This window comes from Rhincodon typus, chromosome 24 (genome assembly GCF_021869965.1).
Source record: "Rhincodon typus isolate 14 chromosome 24, sRhiTyp1.1, whole genome shotgun sequence".
NCBI lineage: Eukaryota > Metazoa > Chordata > Chondrichthyes > Orectolobiformes > Rhincodontidae > Rhincodon > Rhincodon typus.
Window position 1 is genome coordinate 19,672,994 of NC_063355.1, and position 13,565 is coordinate 19,686,558.

The 13,565-nt window shown below is 41.8% G+C and overlaps 1 protein-coding gene across 1 annotated transcript in view; it reads left to right on the forward strand.

The window, feature by feature from the left end:
* Positions 1–4,062: 4,062 nt before the first annotated feature.
* The window catches only part of LOC109911085 (calcium-binding protein 7), a 52,660-nt gene continuing 43,157 nt past the window's right edge, over positions 4,063–13,565 (forward strand). Inside the window, exons 1-2 of the mRNA XM_048611639.1 lie at positions 4,063–4,171; positions 5,281–5,424. Of these exons, the coding sequence (XP_048467596.1) occupies positions 4,063–4,171; positions 5,281–5,424 (253 nt within the window). The remainder of the gene's footprint in view (positions 4,172–5,280; positions 5,425–13,565) is intronic.

Sequence of the window (13,565 nt, forward strand, 5' to 3'; positions counted from 1 at the left end):
ACAAAAAGTGCGGGAGAAACTCAGCATGCCTGGCAGCATCTGTGGAGAGAAAAACAGAGTTAATGCTTTGATTTCAGTGACCCATCAGAATTTCTAATGTTGGATACAGTGTTTAGAGATTTTTTTTATTCAGGTTGATTGGGTATGCTACTATCCTGCTTGTTCCAAACAGCTAAAAGGGATATACTGTTCAGAAAGAAAGGGGGAGAACACATGCCCACGTATATCAACAGAACTCAAGTTGAGAGGTTGGAGAGCATCAGGTTCTTCAGAGTGATGATAACCAACAACCCGTCCTGGAGATGCGATAGTCAAGAAGGCACAACAATGCCTCTTCTTCCTCAGAAGGCATGTCCATAATGTCCCTCACCAACTTCTACTGATGCACCATTGAAAGCATACTGTGCGGGTGCATAATGGCTTGGCTTGGCAACTGCTCTGCCCAGGACTGTAAGAAACTACAGAAGATGGTGTGCACAGCCCAGACCATCACAGAAGCTAATCTTCCATCCATGGACTCTATTTACATGGCTTGCTGCCACAGAAAGGCTGCCAACATCATCAAAGATTCATCATACCCCGGTAATGCTCTCTACAACCTCTTCCATCAGGCAGAAGATACAGAAGCCTGAACTCACACACTAGCAGGTTCAGGAACAGCTTCTTCCCAGCCATTATTAGGCTGATGAATGGACTCTCTATACTCACGAAATGCTGATCTTGCTAACGTTGATCTCACCTAGTGCACGCCCTGTGCAATGTAACCAGTACACCTCTGTCTAAATCTTTTTACAATGTCTGACCTGTACTTCTTTGCTTACTATGACCTATCTGAACTGCTTGTAAACAAAGCTTTTCATTTTACTTCAGTATACGTGACAATAAACCAATCAATTAATCAAGACAAGATCCTCCAGTCTTTGAGACATACGCCCAACATATTTAGCATCATAACAGCATTTTTAAAAAATCACATTACTCATTTTTTCTTGTGCTTCTGCCTTTCTAATAGAAATGTCAGAAAATAAAACACATTGGTAACAACGATCCTTCCAAAATATATCACTGTTAGAAACTAAATCATTAGTACACATATAGGCAAATCAGGGCAGGACTTATACACTTAATAGTAAGGTCCCCGTGAGTGTTATTGAACAGAGATCTTGGAATGCAGGTTCATAATTCCTTGAAAGTGGAGTCACAGGTAGATAGGATAGTGAAGAAGGGTGTTTTGTATTTATGCCTTTATTGGTCAGTGCATTGTGTATAGGAGTTGGGAGGTCATGTTGCAGCTGTATAGTACTTTGGTTAGGCCATTATTGAAATACTGCCTGGAATTCTGGTCTCCCTGCTATAGGAAGGATGTTGTGAAACTTGAAAGGGTTCAGAAAAGATTTACAAGGATGTTGCCAGAGTTGGAGGGTTTGAGACATAGGGAGATGCTGAACAGTCTGGGGCTTTATTCAGTGGAGTGTTGGAGGCTGAAGGGGTGACCTTATAGAGGTTTATAAAATGATGAGGGGCATGGATAGGGTAAATAGACAAGATCTTTTCCCCAGAGTGGGGCAGTCCAAAACTAACAGGCACAGGTTTAATGTGAGAGGGGAAAGATTTAAAAGGGACCTAAAGGGCAACTTTTTCACGTGGAGGGTGGTGTGTGTATGGAATGAGCTGCCAGAGGAAGTGATGGAGGCTGGTACAATTACAACTTAAAAGGCATCTGAATGGGAATATGAATAGGAAGGGTTTAGAGGGATATGAGCCAAATGCTGGCAAATGGGACTAGATTTACTTAGGACATCTGGTCGCTATGGATAAGTTGGACCGAAGGGTCTGTTTCCATGCTGTATATCTCTATGACTGTATACAGATCAGTCTCTAAGTTATTCATTATATACTTAAGATAATGGGTTAATTCTGGAAGTATCCAGTCCAAGTAAAATTACGTGAATCAAGCATGACTAACCCTATAAAATAACTAGCTCATATTTCAGAAATGATCATCTGAATGGGTCATTTTGACTGCCTTATGACATCAAGTATTATATATCCCAGTCCTAACTGAACTCCACTAAAGTTATATCAATTCCTGGTCCAACTGTATGTTCAATTTATTTTATTCTTATCGTCTGATTTTTTAAATAACAGTCACTTTAATTTTAAAGCACGCAGAAAGTTGTGTCCCTAATTACTACTTAATGTACAAAGAATTAGAGATTTTACTTTATCTTGAAACTATTTTATTTGGTAAAATTGAGTTAATACTGACTGTAATAATCCTGACTAAATAAAATCTGAAAGAACTATGGATGTTGGAAATCAGAAACAAAAGTAGAAATTGCTGGAAAAGCTCAGCAGATCTGACAACATCTGCAGAGAGAAAGCAGAGTTAACCTTTTGGGTCCAGTGACCTTTCTCAGAATTGGATATAAGACCCATGTGATTCACATATGACTTTGATAAGGGAAGCATCCAAAGGAATCACTGTAGGATCAGAATACCAGTCTTCCTAAAAAAAATATGGTCCATATAGACAGGGTCAGTTCACAAGTATATGAGAGAGAGAGCAGAGAGTTAGTAACTGCAAGTCTTAATGGTTTACCACACAAGATTGAGGATATTTGCTAATACTCAGATTAAGGGATTGAGTTTGTGAGGATTTGAGGATTTAAATGTGACTGGGAAATTTACCTAGTTTTGGCTAAAGAGAGGGATCTCCAAGATAACCCTCACCATGAAAGCCAGTTTGTGGATTAGAAGTTATCCAGTTAGAAAAGGAAGCAAATCCCCCTCGGCAAGGTATCACTTTGGACTGGCACCAGGAGAATAAAAGTGTCTAGCTAATGACAAAGCCTATGCTTGGGGGAGATTTTCATCACGTTAAAGCATTAAGGAGGGATTTTTCTGTCATTTGCACTAGAGAATTTGAAACAAAATAGGGATTTGTTAATATTGCATTTTGTTTATTTGTTACAGTAGAAGTGAAATATTGCGGTGCAAGTCCTTTAAATTTGTCACGGGGAGCTCGAATTTCCATTTTAAAATTGCCGTCTCCAGGGGATGGTAACAGGACGAGAAGCTTTAAGGATTACAGCAGAGAAACCTTCCCCCATCCCGGTGTATCGAGTGCAGAACGGTGTGTTCAATGAACGTTAATAACAGTGTGTGTGAATTTAAACGGATGATCAGCGGAAAGTTACAGTTGACTTCGATTTCGCTTTGTTCCTGGCTTCTCAAACTGACAATCCAGCTGGAAGGTGCCTTCTCCTTCGATTCCGAGCAGTTTGATCCTCGGCAGTTCGTGAAAATTTGTGTCCATTCTGAACCGTCGCCCCTTCTGGTTTTAAGCGACTGGGTTCCAGATGGATGTTAGATATCAGAAGCTTCACTTCTTGCAGATATCCTGCCTGCACTTTAGCTGAAGGAATGGGTCCTGCAGCTCGGCTGTCCCTTGCTTGGGCAGTTTTCCTAGCCGCCAGTGAACTAGAATAAGATTTGTTCGTAAAACATACACTGACGGAGCTTTATGATAATCAGACGCGTGTGAGTTGGTATCTATCAACGTTCTGAAGACACTAATAATTCCCTGAGGTTGGAAATGTGATCATTCATGATTTGCAACGCGGCCAGTCTTGGTTTGAGGTGTGAGGACTGTCTCCTTAGCGATGTGAAACCTCGCGAACCTAACTACAGATCAAGTTAAAGTCTCGACGCTGGAAGCCGAGCCGCAGACTGTGTGACCTGATTGATTTCCCAGTTCCGTCTCAGTGTCAGATGGAATTTGCCTGAGTGGATCCACGTGTCCGAGACAGTGGGGGAGAGGCAGGGAGGAGGTGGGTGTGGGTGTGGGGGTGGGGTGGGGGGAGAACAGGACAGAGTGGGGTTCTCGCAGCTCGCGTCGTGAAGAAATGAAGGGAGAGTTTGCAGCGGATTCTTTCGCAGACATGACTAGTTCCCGTGCTCCGCAGATTCACTGGAACTGACAGAGAGAGAGGGGAAGCTTTTATCAAACTCGCTGCATGAAGATCCAGTGAAAGTGTCTGTGTGAGCTGGAGACTCAAAATGCCTATGCATCCAGTGACTGCGACTTTAATGTACAGGGGTATCTATACCATCCCTGACATTCTCACCAACCAGGACCCTATAGACATCCCTGAGGATGAACTGGAAGGTTAGTCTCTCCATCTCTCTCTTTCTCTCTTTCTCATTGCTGACATTAATCGTGTTACCTGTGAGGACTGGAACATGTTTGTCTTATGCTCCAGCCCTCGTTTCACGGCGTTGTCACATCCTACCCCCCACACACACAGACACACACACACAAACTGTTGCGGAGTGGAAGCTCATTTTTCTTTGCTGTAGGTAAAACTACAGACGATTCTGACTGAGGAGAGGTTTCATTGCAGGGGATGGAATAGGCAGTTGAAGTGACAGAGCGAGTGCATTAGAAAGGGAGAGAATCAGAAGGAACCCCTCCCTCCACTTCCCATAATAAAGCATTAATATTGCCACAAACACAGATGGAATAACGACGGGAACATTGAGATAACGAGGAAGAGAGTACGGGTGTTTGGTTGGAAACGCAGAAATTGGCATTCAGCGCGCGTCTCCCTGTGCAGTTTTTCATTTGCCATTTGAAGGGGAGGATGGAGTATTTTATTCCCTGTCCATGCCAATGGAGCCGTTTTCATTGTTGGGGACAGTCCATTGGCTCACCCCAGGGATTGAACTGGACCAGTTTACACCCGACGTCTCCAACCTTAGACATCGATCACTCTCTCCGGTAATTTCTAGAGACAAATAACAAAACCAGCTCTTGGGTGCATGGACTGCCCTTGTGTTGGCCGGATTAATTCCTTCCTTTCCACTCTGGGGGATAACTTTAAACAGATGCGTCAGGGGTAGAAAGCGGTCACCCTACTGTGTGCCTTTAACAGATTGCCGCTAAATATGGACAGGAATATTCGTTTATTCTCATGAAATCCCTTGCTTTCTTGGAGAAATGCCGTCAGGATAGCCTTCCTGATTCAGTTGCACGGGCGCAATGCTCCAGAAAGCAACAGATTTGATCACAAGAGCTTGAGAAAGTGCCTCAAGTCAACCGCCCGCTCAGCGCCGGTGAATTAACCAGAAACAGTAGGAACTGTTGAATTCACGTCTGTGCTGGCCAGTGGTTTTGCTGTAATTTGTATAGAGATGAGAATGTTAGAAAACCAACTGCCGGCGAGACATTAACCTTTGTGTGCTGTGAATATCATTGAATTTCGCTTCCCCCGACAGAGATCCGCGAGGCATTTAAAGTCTTCGACCGCGATGGCAATGGGTTTATCTCGAAGCAGGAGCTGGGGATGGCGATGCGCTCACTGGGCTACATGCCCAACGAGGTGGAGTTAGAGGTCATCATCCAGAGACTGGATATGGACGGTAGGAGGCAGATGCGACTTGTTGGTATTCCCAAGAACACTCTCACCATGGGTCAGAATAGACTACAGCAGTGAGGGCAGAGGGTCAGAAATGGACAGATCCCATACAACAATTCGCATAGAGTTACTGACTTCTCCACCAGCTGCTTCGGTTGCTTCCAGCTATTGGGGAAAGGGTTCTTGCTGAATCTGCCCATTCTTTTTTCTCTCTGGGGTGGTGGGGGAAGGAATCCCATTTCACCAGGAGCTCCATAACATGGAGCCCAGGGGCTTTCCGGGAACTCTCATGCTCACAGCTCCGTGTACAAAAAGACCTGAGAAAGGAGCATATTTTTACATCAAAATAATAGCAAAGCAATTAAATCTAGCTGAAATCTGAGAGCGGATGTGCTGCAGTAGACGCCAATGTTTAGCAATGCAAATAGCCCCCACCTCACTAGAAACCAGGTGAGGAATGATGCACTGTCCTTTCACTTTCACTTGGTTCCAAAGAGATTACTTGTTTTGCACAATGAAAGCAATGGTGGCTGCGTGCAAATTTAAAACGACTGCTTCCCCAGGCCCACAGTGATAGCCGGTGCTATCAAAACGCTCGACAGTTTCGGGACCAGACTGCGCACTATCTCCTGCATCTGTGAGGTCCTTAGCTGTGAAGTGTTGATTGCTTTGAGGTGTAAGTGCGTCAAACCTTTCGAATTACCCCGTTATAGGCACATGATTGCCCAGTCTCGCTGTTTTTTCATGGCCAGGTGGAGAATCTCCTTGAAGCTTGGCTGGGATCCCGATGTCAGAGGGATAGGAAACTGACTGAAACTAATTGCAATTACAGCTTGACACTCTTAGAGATAAAAAGAGCCTTAGTGGAAATTCAGGTCAGCAAATAGGATGTGTCATTCCCACTGCTTCATCAGAAGATGTCAAACGGCTCTTCATCTGTGTGTGCCACTAGGTACTCGTTCAGATCATTGTTTTGTTGTTTTTTTTTAATTGTTAATACATATTATGTTATATTAAACTATATTATAGCCTGTTAACGTACTGTGGGACACTTCTGCTATATCGGGATAACACGCCCAACTATTGATTATTCGCCGGGAGCTAAGTACAACGAATGCGGACCGTGGGTAATCTGGGATTGAGAGGGTGTATATATATCACTGGAGATAAAATATTATATTTACTGAGGGATACTCCGTCATTATCCAAAAGCAGCTTGAAATCAGTACAACTTGGCCGGAAAATATCACGCAAGACGGTCGGGTTCTTGAAAGTTGAACGTACACCACAACAGGTTATCGCTAATGACTGAAAAGGGGGAAAAATACGAACTGGGGCCAGAATTAGTGATGGATAAGACACAACAGCAAGATGAGGTACTGACGGCATGAACTAAAGACAACAGAAGAGAGAGTGTGTGTGTGAGAGAGAGATAGAGAGCTCAAACATTGATGAATGAAAAAGTACTATCAGCAGCATCTAACGTGAAGGAACCCATGCTTCACAATGATGATGAAAACCACACGTTTGCAAACCAGAAGAGTCATATGGTTACAAACCAAGTGAGTGTGACCTGGTACAGTCAACCCATCATCTATACGGCATAAATTCACCGAATGGAAACATCTTCGGTCGATCGATTGTTCAGATTTGAATGTTTAAAGAGGGTAACTAGAAGGGCATATGTGAAAGAGTGAGAATGGGGATGTGAAAGACATAGAATGTCCTAAAATGCACATTGGCAATAAGCTCATTTGAAGTTTACTGCCTGTTATAGCAGCTCGCCGCAAAATTGAGCACCTGAAGTCTTAGCAATGGCAAAAGAGAGAAATGAGTAGATGACTGGTATTCAGTGAGGGCTGTACGCTAGCTAGCATCCCGGGAGATTCTCAGTAATGTCACTGGATCTTTCAACAGCGCTGAGTGGTCAGACGAGGCCTTCAATCGAACAAAGCAATTCCAAAATCCACCTCAGGTGCCACTGCAGCACTCCCCCAGTGTGGACGCCCCCCCCCCCCCCCCGTTCTAGCTTGAAAAAGTCATCTTTCAGGGTACTGCCACAGAGCCGGACAGCTGCTTTCTTCGCCCGTGTTAATATTTCGACTCTATATTGCTGTGTAGAAGCTGGTTCATGTATCGTTATACAGTAATTCAATGAATTGCACAATCCCAAATTTTTTAAATGACATTCTGGACATGGCACGAACTTAACATGCTACTTATTCATGCTCATCATACAAATTTCTTAATGCACATTTATCATGAAACAATTAAATAAATAGCTTTAGCTTTAGGACGCTTTGAGGTTCATTTCTCTGAATGACTGAACAATAATTTACTTAATGAAGCGAGCAACCAGTGAAATTAGAAACATTTAGGCGGCTGCTAGACAAAACTGCACACATCCAGTCTCTCTCTCAACGTTATTTTTTTAAAAAAAAATGTATGAAAACATCAAATTAATTTTTCATCTTTAGGGATTTACACCTCCTACACTATTTAGTCCCTTGCCCATCAAGTACCCGATACAGTCCCACCTGATTTCTTAACTGATCAAAGATGGGTCAGAAACAGTAGCAAAAGTTTCAGCCTGACCATGCTGACAGTGGTACTGCATAATTTATTAAGTGTTTAAAATTAATTGCATCCGCAAAACCTGTTCCTAAGAAGTAGCTGAAAGGCATACTGCTGTGATAAAACTACACTGGAATTTATTCAATGACCTTAATGCTGCTCAAACTATTCTTAACATCTGGACTGCTATTTATGTTGGTAAGTCAATGTAAAAAAAATACCAACTTTTACTCATTTTTTTTAGGCGGTTCTGGGTCTATAGTTAAAAATACAAAGAGTAATTAGGTCCCTCTGGACGACAATTTAAGCATGATTTGAATATAATGCCAGAGATCCATCAACTGGTTGACCTTTTGAAAATCATGCCTTGTTTGAATTTCAATTGATGAAGAAAGTCATCAACAGTGTGTATTGTCCATCCCTAAAAGTGTACATGCAATGTTTTTCTTGCCACAATGGCATCCATGCATAATCAATGAACCTGTGGGCATACTATATTGAAATGCAAGTTATCTTCCTTACACTGCCTCCATTCGACTATATTGTTTCCTTATGGATGTTTGTGGTCCAGGCAAGTCATTTAGGGGATGGCATTCTTGACTCTTCCAACTTCAGAAAAAAGATGGACATGAATGTAGATCAAAATAGCCAAGAAGACATTAGTATGTGTTTACTACAATTTTGAGGATTCGTGCTGTTTCAAAATTCAACTAACAAATATTCAGAGTATTATTTTCAAGTTTTGCTAGGCATAGATTTGCCATAAGTCATTTATGAGGAACTCATATAGCATTCTGAATTCCAAATGAGACAAAAAATAAAACATTTTAATCAGTCTGACCTTGTATTTATAAGCTTGACAATTATGAATATTTAGAAGTATTACCAAGTTTGTGACAGAAATAAATATTCCATAAGGGACATTACCACTGTACCACAAGAGCCCAGAGGTTCAGTACAAGGTCTGAGATTCTTCAGGGTGTTTGGGACTCAGAAATGTGCACAAAGACCTGAGGAGGTAATTAACCATCTGGAATAGAGTACCAGTGGTGGCGAAGCATGCTAGTGCCATCAACTATGATGCCACAGGGAGCCCTGCATGAAAGACCACTAAGAAATTTAGGACAACTGGAATTTTTATTTTTATGCAATGTGAAAAACATGTCTTTCTGGGATATACGCAGAGAATTATGTAGACATTGAAACAGGCCATTCAACCTACATGTGGTGTTTATCATCCACCTGAGCATAGCTCTAATCTCAGGTGTCCATTCTGTTTCCATATTTCATTATTTATTTTCTTTCTGCAACCACTTATCTAACCTAATCCTAAAAGTTGGCATCAGCTCTGCTTCAATCACTGACTCCAATCATGCATTCTGCAGTCTCAAAAACCACACCCATCCAATGTTTTAAAGCAAATCTTCTCCCTTTTTCTTTCCATTTAATCCTATAGAGTAAAATTAATTAGAACAAACTGGGTGTATTTATTATATCCAATTTCTACAGAGTTTAAAACAATTCTAACAAAACACCACATCATCATCTCTGTTCTCACGAAAACAATTAAATTCTTTTCAAGTCTTTCTTCATCCTATTGTTTCCCAGCTAGAATATTCTGCCCAGTTGTGGGCACCACTCTTTAGGAAGGAAAATAAAATTGTTAGAATGGTTTTGGGGTAGAAGATTACTTATTCACAGACCGGAAAGGTTTGGCTGGTTTTGAATATGTTTAAAATCAGGAAGGGTTTAGAGACAGTGAATAAAGAAAAGTTCCTTTTTTCACATGGTTGAAGCATTGATAACCAGAGGGCACACATTTAAGGGACACAGCAAAAGAACAAGTGGTGACATGGAAATCAGAATTATGTCACAAATAGTTCAGATTTGAAATGCGTTGCCTGCCAGGGTAGTGGAGAAAGATTCAATAGCAGCTTTCAAAAGGAATTGGATAAATTCTTGAATAAAATATTGCAGGAAAAGGAGAAAGAGCTGGATTGTGGTAACAACAGAATTTTTCTTCTGTAGTTTACAATTCTGTGGTTTGTATCTCCCATATTAGATCCATTAAATGAAAAGGAGGAAAAATGGGGAACTAAAGGCCAGTTGGCAAATGACAGTCAACAGTCAGAAAAACGCTAGAATTGCTTTTTTATTGCAAATGTGCACAGGAACTTCAGAAATCATAATCTGGTTCAGCAGAATCAAATTATTTTATGTAGGGGAACTGCATGACCAACCTCTTTGAGATTTTGAAGGTATAACGACCAGGATGAATAAGGGGAAATCAGTTTCATAGAATCACAGAATCCCTACAATGTGGAAGCAGGCCATTCAGCCCATCGAGTTCACACCGACCCTCCGAAGAGCATCCCACCCAGACCCACCCCTCTACCCAATCTCTTAACCCTGCATTTCCCATGGCTGACCTACCCAGCCTGTACATTCCTGGACACTACAGGCAATTTAGCATGGCCAATCCACCTAACCTGCACATCTTTGGACAGTAGATGTATTTGAGGAGGTTCCTGATTAGAGAATGTTAGACAAGATTAAGGCTTTTGGGATTGATGGTAATACAGATGTATTACCAGGGTAGAAAGAAACAGAAACAAAAATTGCTGGAAAACCTCAGCAGGTCTGGCAGCATCTGTGGAGAGAAAGCAGAGTTAACATTTCAGGTCCAATGACCCTTCTTTAGAAGTGGACCCAAAACATTAACTCTGCTTCCTCTCTATGGATGCTGCCAGACCTGCTGAGATTTTCCAGCAGTTTCTGTTTTTGTTTCTGATTTCCAGCATCCACAGTTCTTTGGGGTTTGTTTTAGGAATAAACAGGTAATTTTCAGAACGATAACATTTAACCAGTTAATACTGCATAAATAATATTTCAACTAAGCTATTTACAAACTATATCAATGATTTTGTGAAGAAACTAACTTGTAATATTTTGAAGTTTGCTAATGATACAAAGCTCAGTGAAAAAATACGTTGTGTGGAGCACACAGAGAGACCACGTAGGGATGTAGACTGGTGAAGCGACTAAGCAAGAAGATGACAGGTTGATTATTGAGAATTGCAAAATTATCCATTTCAAGAGGAAAAATAGAAAACTAGATTGTTTTTAAAGTGCGAGAGTAATATGCAGAAGGACACCCAGTTCCTACGAGTAAAGATATAGAAAAATCAATTAAGAAGGCAAATGGAACAGTAGTCACATTTACAAGGGAGATGGAATATAAGAGTAAGGAAGTCTTGCTGCAGTTACAATGGGCTTTGAGACTGCATCTGGCTACAGTACACAAATTTGTCTCCTTAAAAAAGAAAGAAAAACTTGTCTTAGAATACGTGCAACTAAATTAATTCCTGAAATAAGAAGCTTGTCTTGTGAGAACAGCCTGTGTAAAATGGATTTTTATTCTCTGGTGTTTAGGAAAACAGAAGTTCAGATGATCTCATTGAAATGAGAGGCCTTGTTAGGGTAAATGCTGCAAAACCACTTCATTGGGCTCAAGAATCCGGAACATGGGACTGAGTTATACAACATGCCAATTCACCCTTCAATCACCACGCCCCCTTCCAACCAGCAAGGTCAAGAGAAAGCCCATCAAGGGGAACACCAACTGCCCTGCTTCTACCATTCTAGGTCAGGAAGTTCCCACCTCATAAAAGCAGGGCAATCAAAGGCTGCCAGCACCCTTGCATTTCAGGACAGTGGCATATAGCATTACATCAGTGTTTGGGGTCTCTGTACATACCAGGACTGACAAAAGCTCAAACAAAGGGGTTGGAGCTGGGATTGAGATCAATGGGATAGTGAAACGTGAAAAGGGTTAACACCTTCAATGAGGCTTTCTGATGATCCCAAGGGGTCCCTTAAGGCATGACCCAACATCAGCCTAGAAAAGGGAAACCTACCAGGCTATGTAGTTGGCATGAACCTCTACCACTGCCAATTTGATCCCAACAATGTGGAATGAAGTCCTTAAATGGACATTAATTGCCAAATTAAGAGCTTCAATTGAGCCATTGGCAGTGGGCCACCTGATAGCAATGCTGCTACTGGTGAAATTGTAGGTGGGGGCAGGGGGAGGGGCTGGGTGGCAGGCAGGCCTTTTGCTTGGTTCACTGAGCTCCCTACCAACGATAGGGAGATAAAATTGGCCCTTGGGGTCATAATACCATAAGGAGGTGTTGGCCATTTAGGGATGCAATGAGGAAATGGTTCTTCAAACAGAGGGTTTGTGAGACTTTTCAACTTTTGAGTCCCATGGGCTGCAGATGCTTTGACGATGAGTGCATTAAATATGGATATTAATAGACTTTAGGGATCAAGGGATATTGGAATAGGGCCAGAAAATGGTTTTGATGTAGAAGTTCAGTTATGATCTTACAGAAGCAAGTTCAAGGAGTCATTGATGTATATATACTCCTTTTCTTATGTTCAGACAACATACCAATTATTCTATGCTTTCCACCTTTATTCTATCAACACCCTTCTTATTGTGAGGACCAATTGTTATCTTAAGAGCATTACGTCTTGACATTTACATTCTATAGCTCTTTCCATTAAGCCAGAATTCTACTCGCTATTTTACAATGTTATTCACTAGAAGTGAGCCTTTAGTGTTTACCAATGTTGAACCACCAAATGTCTATCACTTCCTTGCCATCCAGCTTTAAAATTATTAAGTATCATGATTACTTCTTTAGCAAAAATATACACTTGCTGTCATTAACTTTTTTGCCCATTTCTACCAGTTATCAATATTCCCTTTCAGCTCTGTTTTCTCCCTTCTGACCAGATTTCAAAGCAATTTTGCTGCTCTTCTCCCTTTGTGAGTAGTCTTGATGATCCATATCAGTATTGATGATTTTCTTTGCTGGAGATGCTGTTCTATGTATCGATAGTGAGGAAAGTTTTGGCAAAGTGAGAAAAGGCTTCCAGCTGTGACAAGTGGGAAGTTACACAGCAACAGTTCTGTGCCATCATTTAACCCCAAAAAGAGGTGCTGTTTCTATAAACAACAAACAGGTTAATGGCAGATGCTTCTGATAAGGTGCAAGTTTAGGAACACAGTTGTAACGTATATAACAGCAGCAGAACATCACCATAGTGGTTCTCCACTGAAGATGCCTACTGGCAGACTGAATGCTGATAATATTGCTTGTGGAAGTAGGAATCAGTAGGGGTTCTCACCCAGTTTAATTCCATGCAGCCCAGAATACCATAGTGTACAAAGAACAACGTTATTTTTCCAGGACAACAAGGTGCAGGACTGGATGATCACAGCAGGCCAAGCAGCATCACAGGAGCAGAGGGGCTGACGTTTCGGGCCTAGACCCTTCATCAGAAAAGGGGGAGGGGAAGGGGGTTTTGAAATAAATAGGGAGAGAGTGGGAGGCGGATAGAAGATGGATAGAGGAGAGGATAGGTGGAGAGGAAACAAACAGGTCGAAGAGGCGGGGATGGGGCCAGTAAAGGTGAGTGTAGGTGGGGAGTTAGGAAGGGGATAGGTCAGTCCAGGGAGGACGGACAGGTCAAGGGGGCGGGATGAGGTTGGTCGGTAGG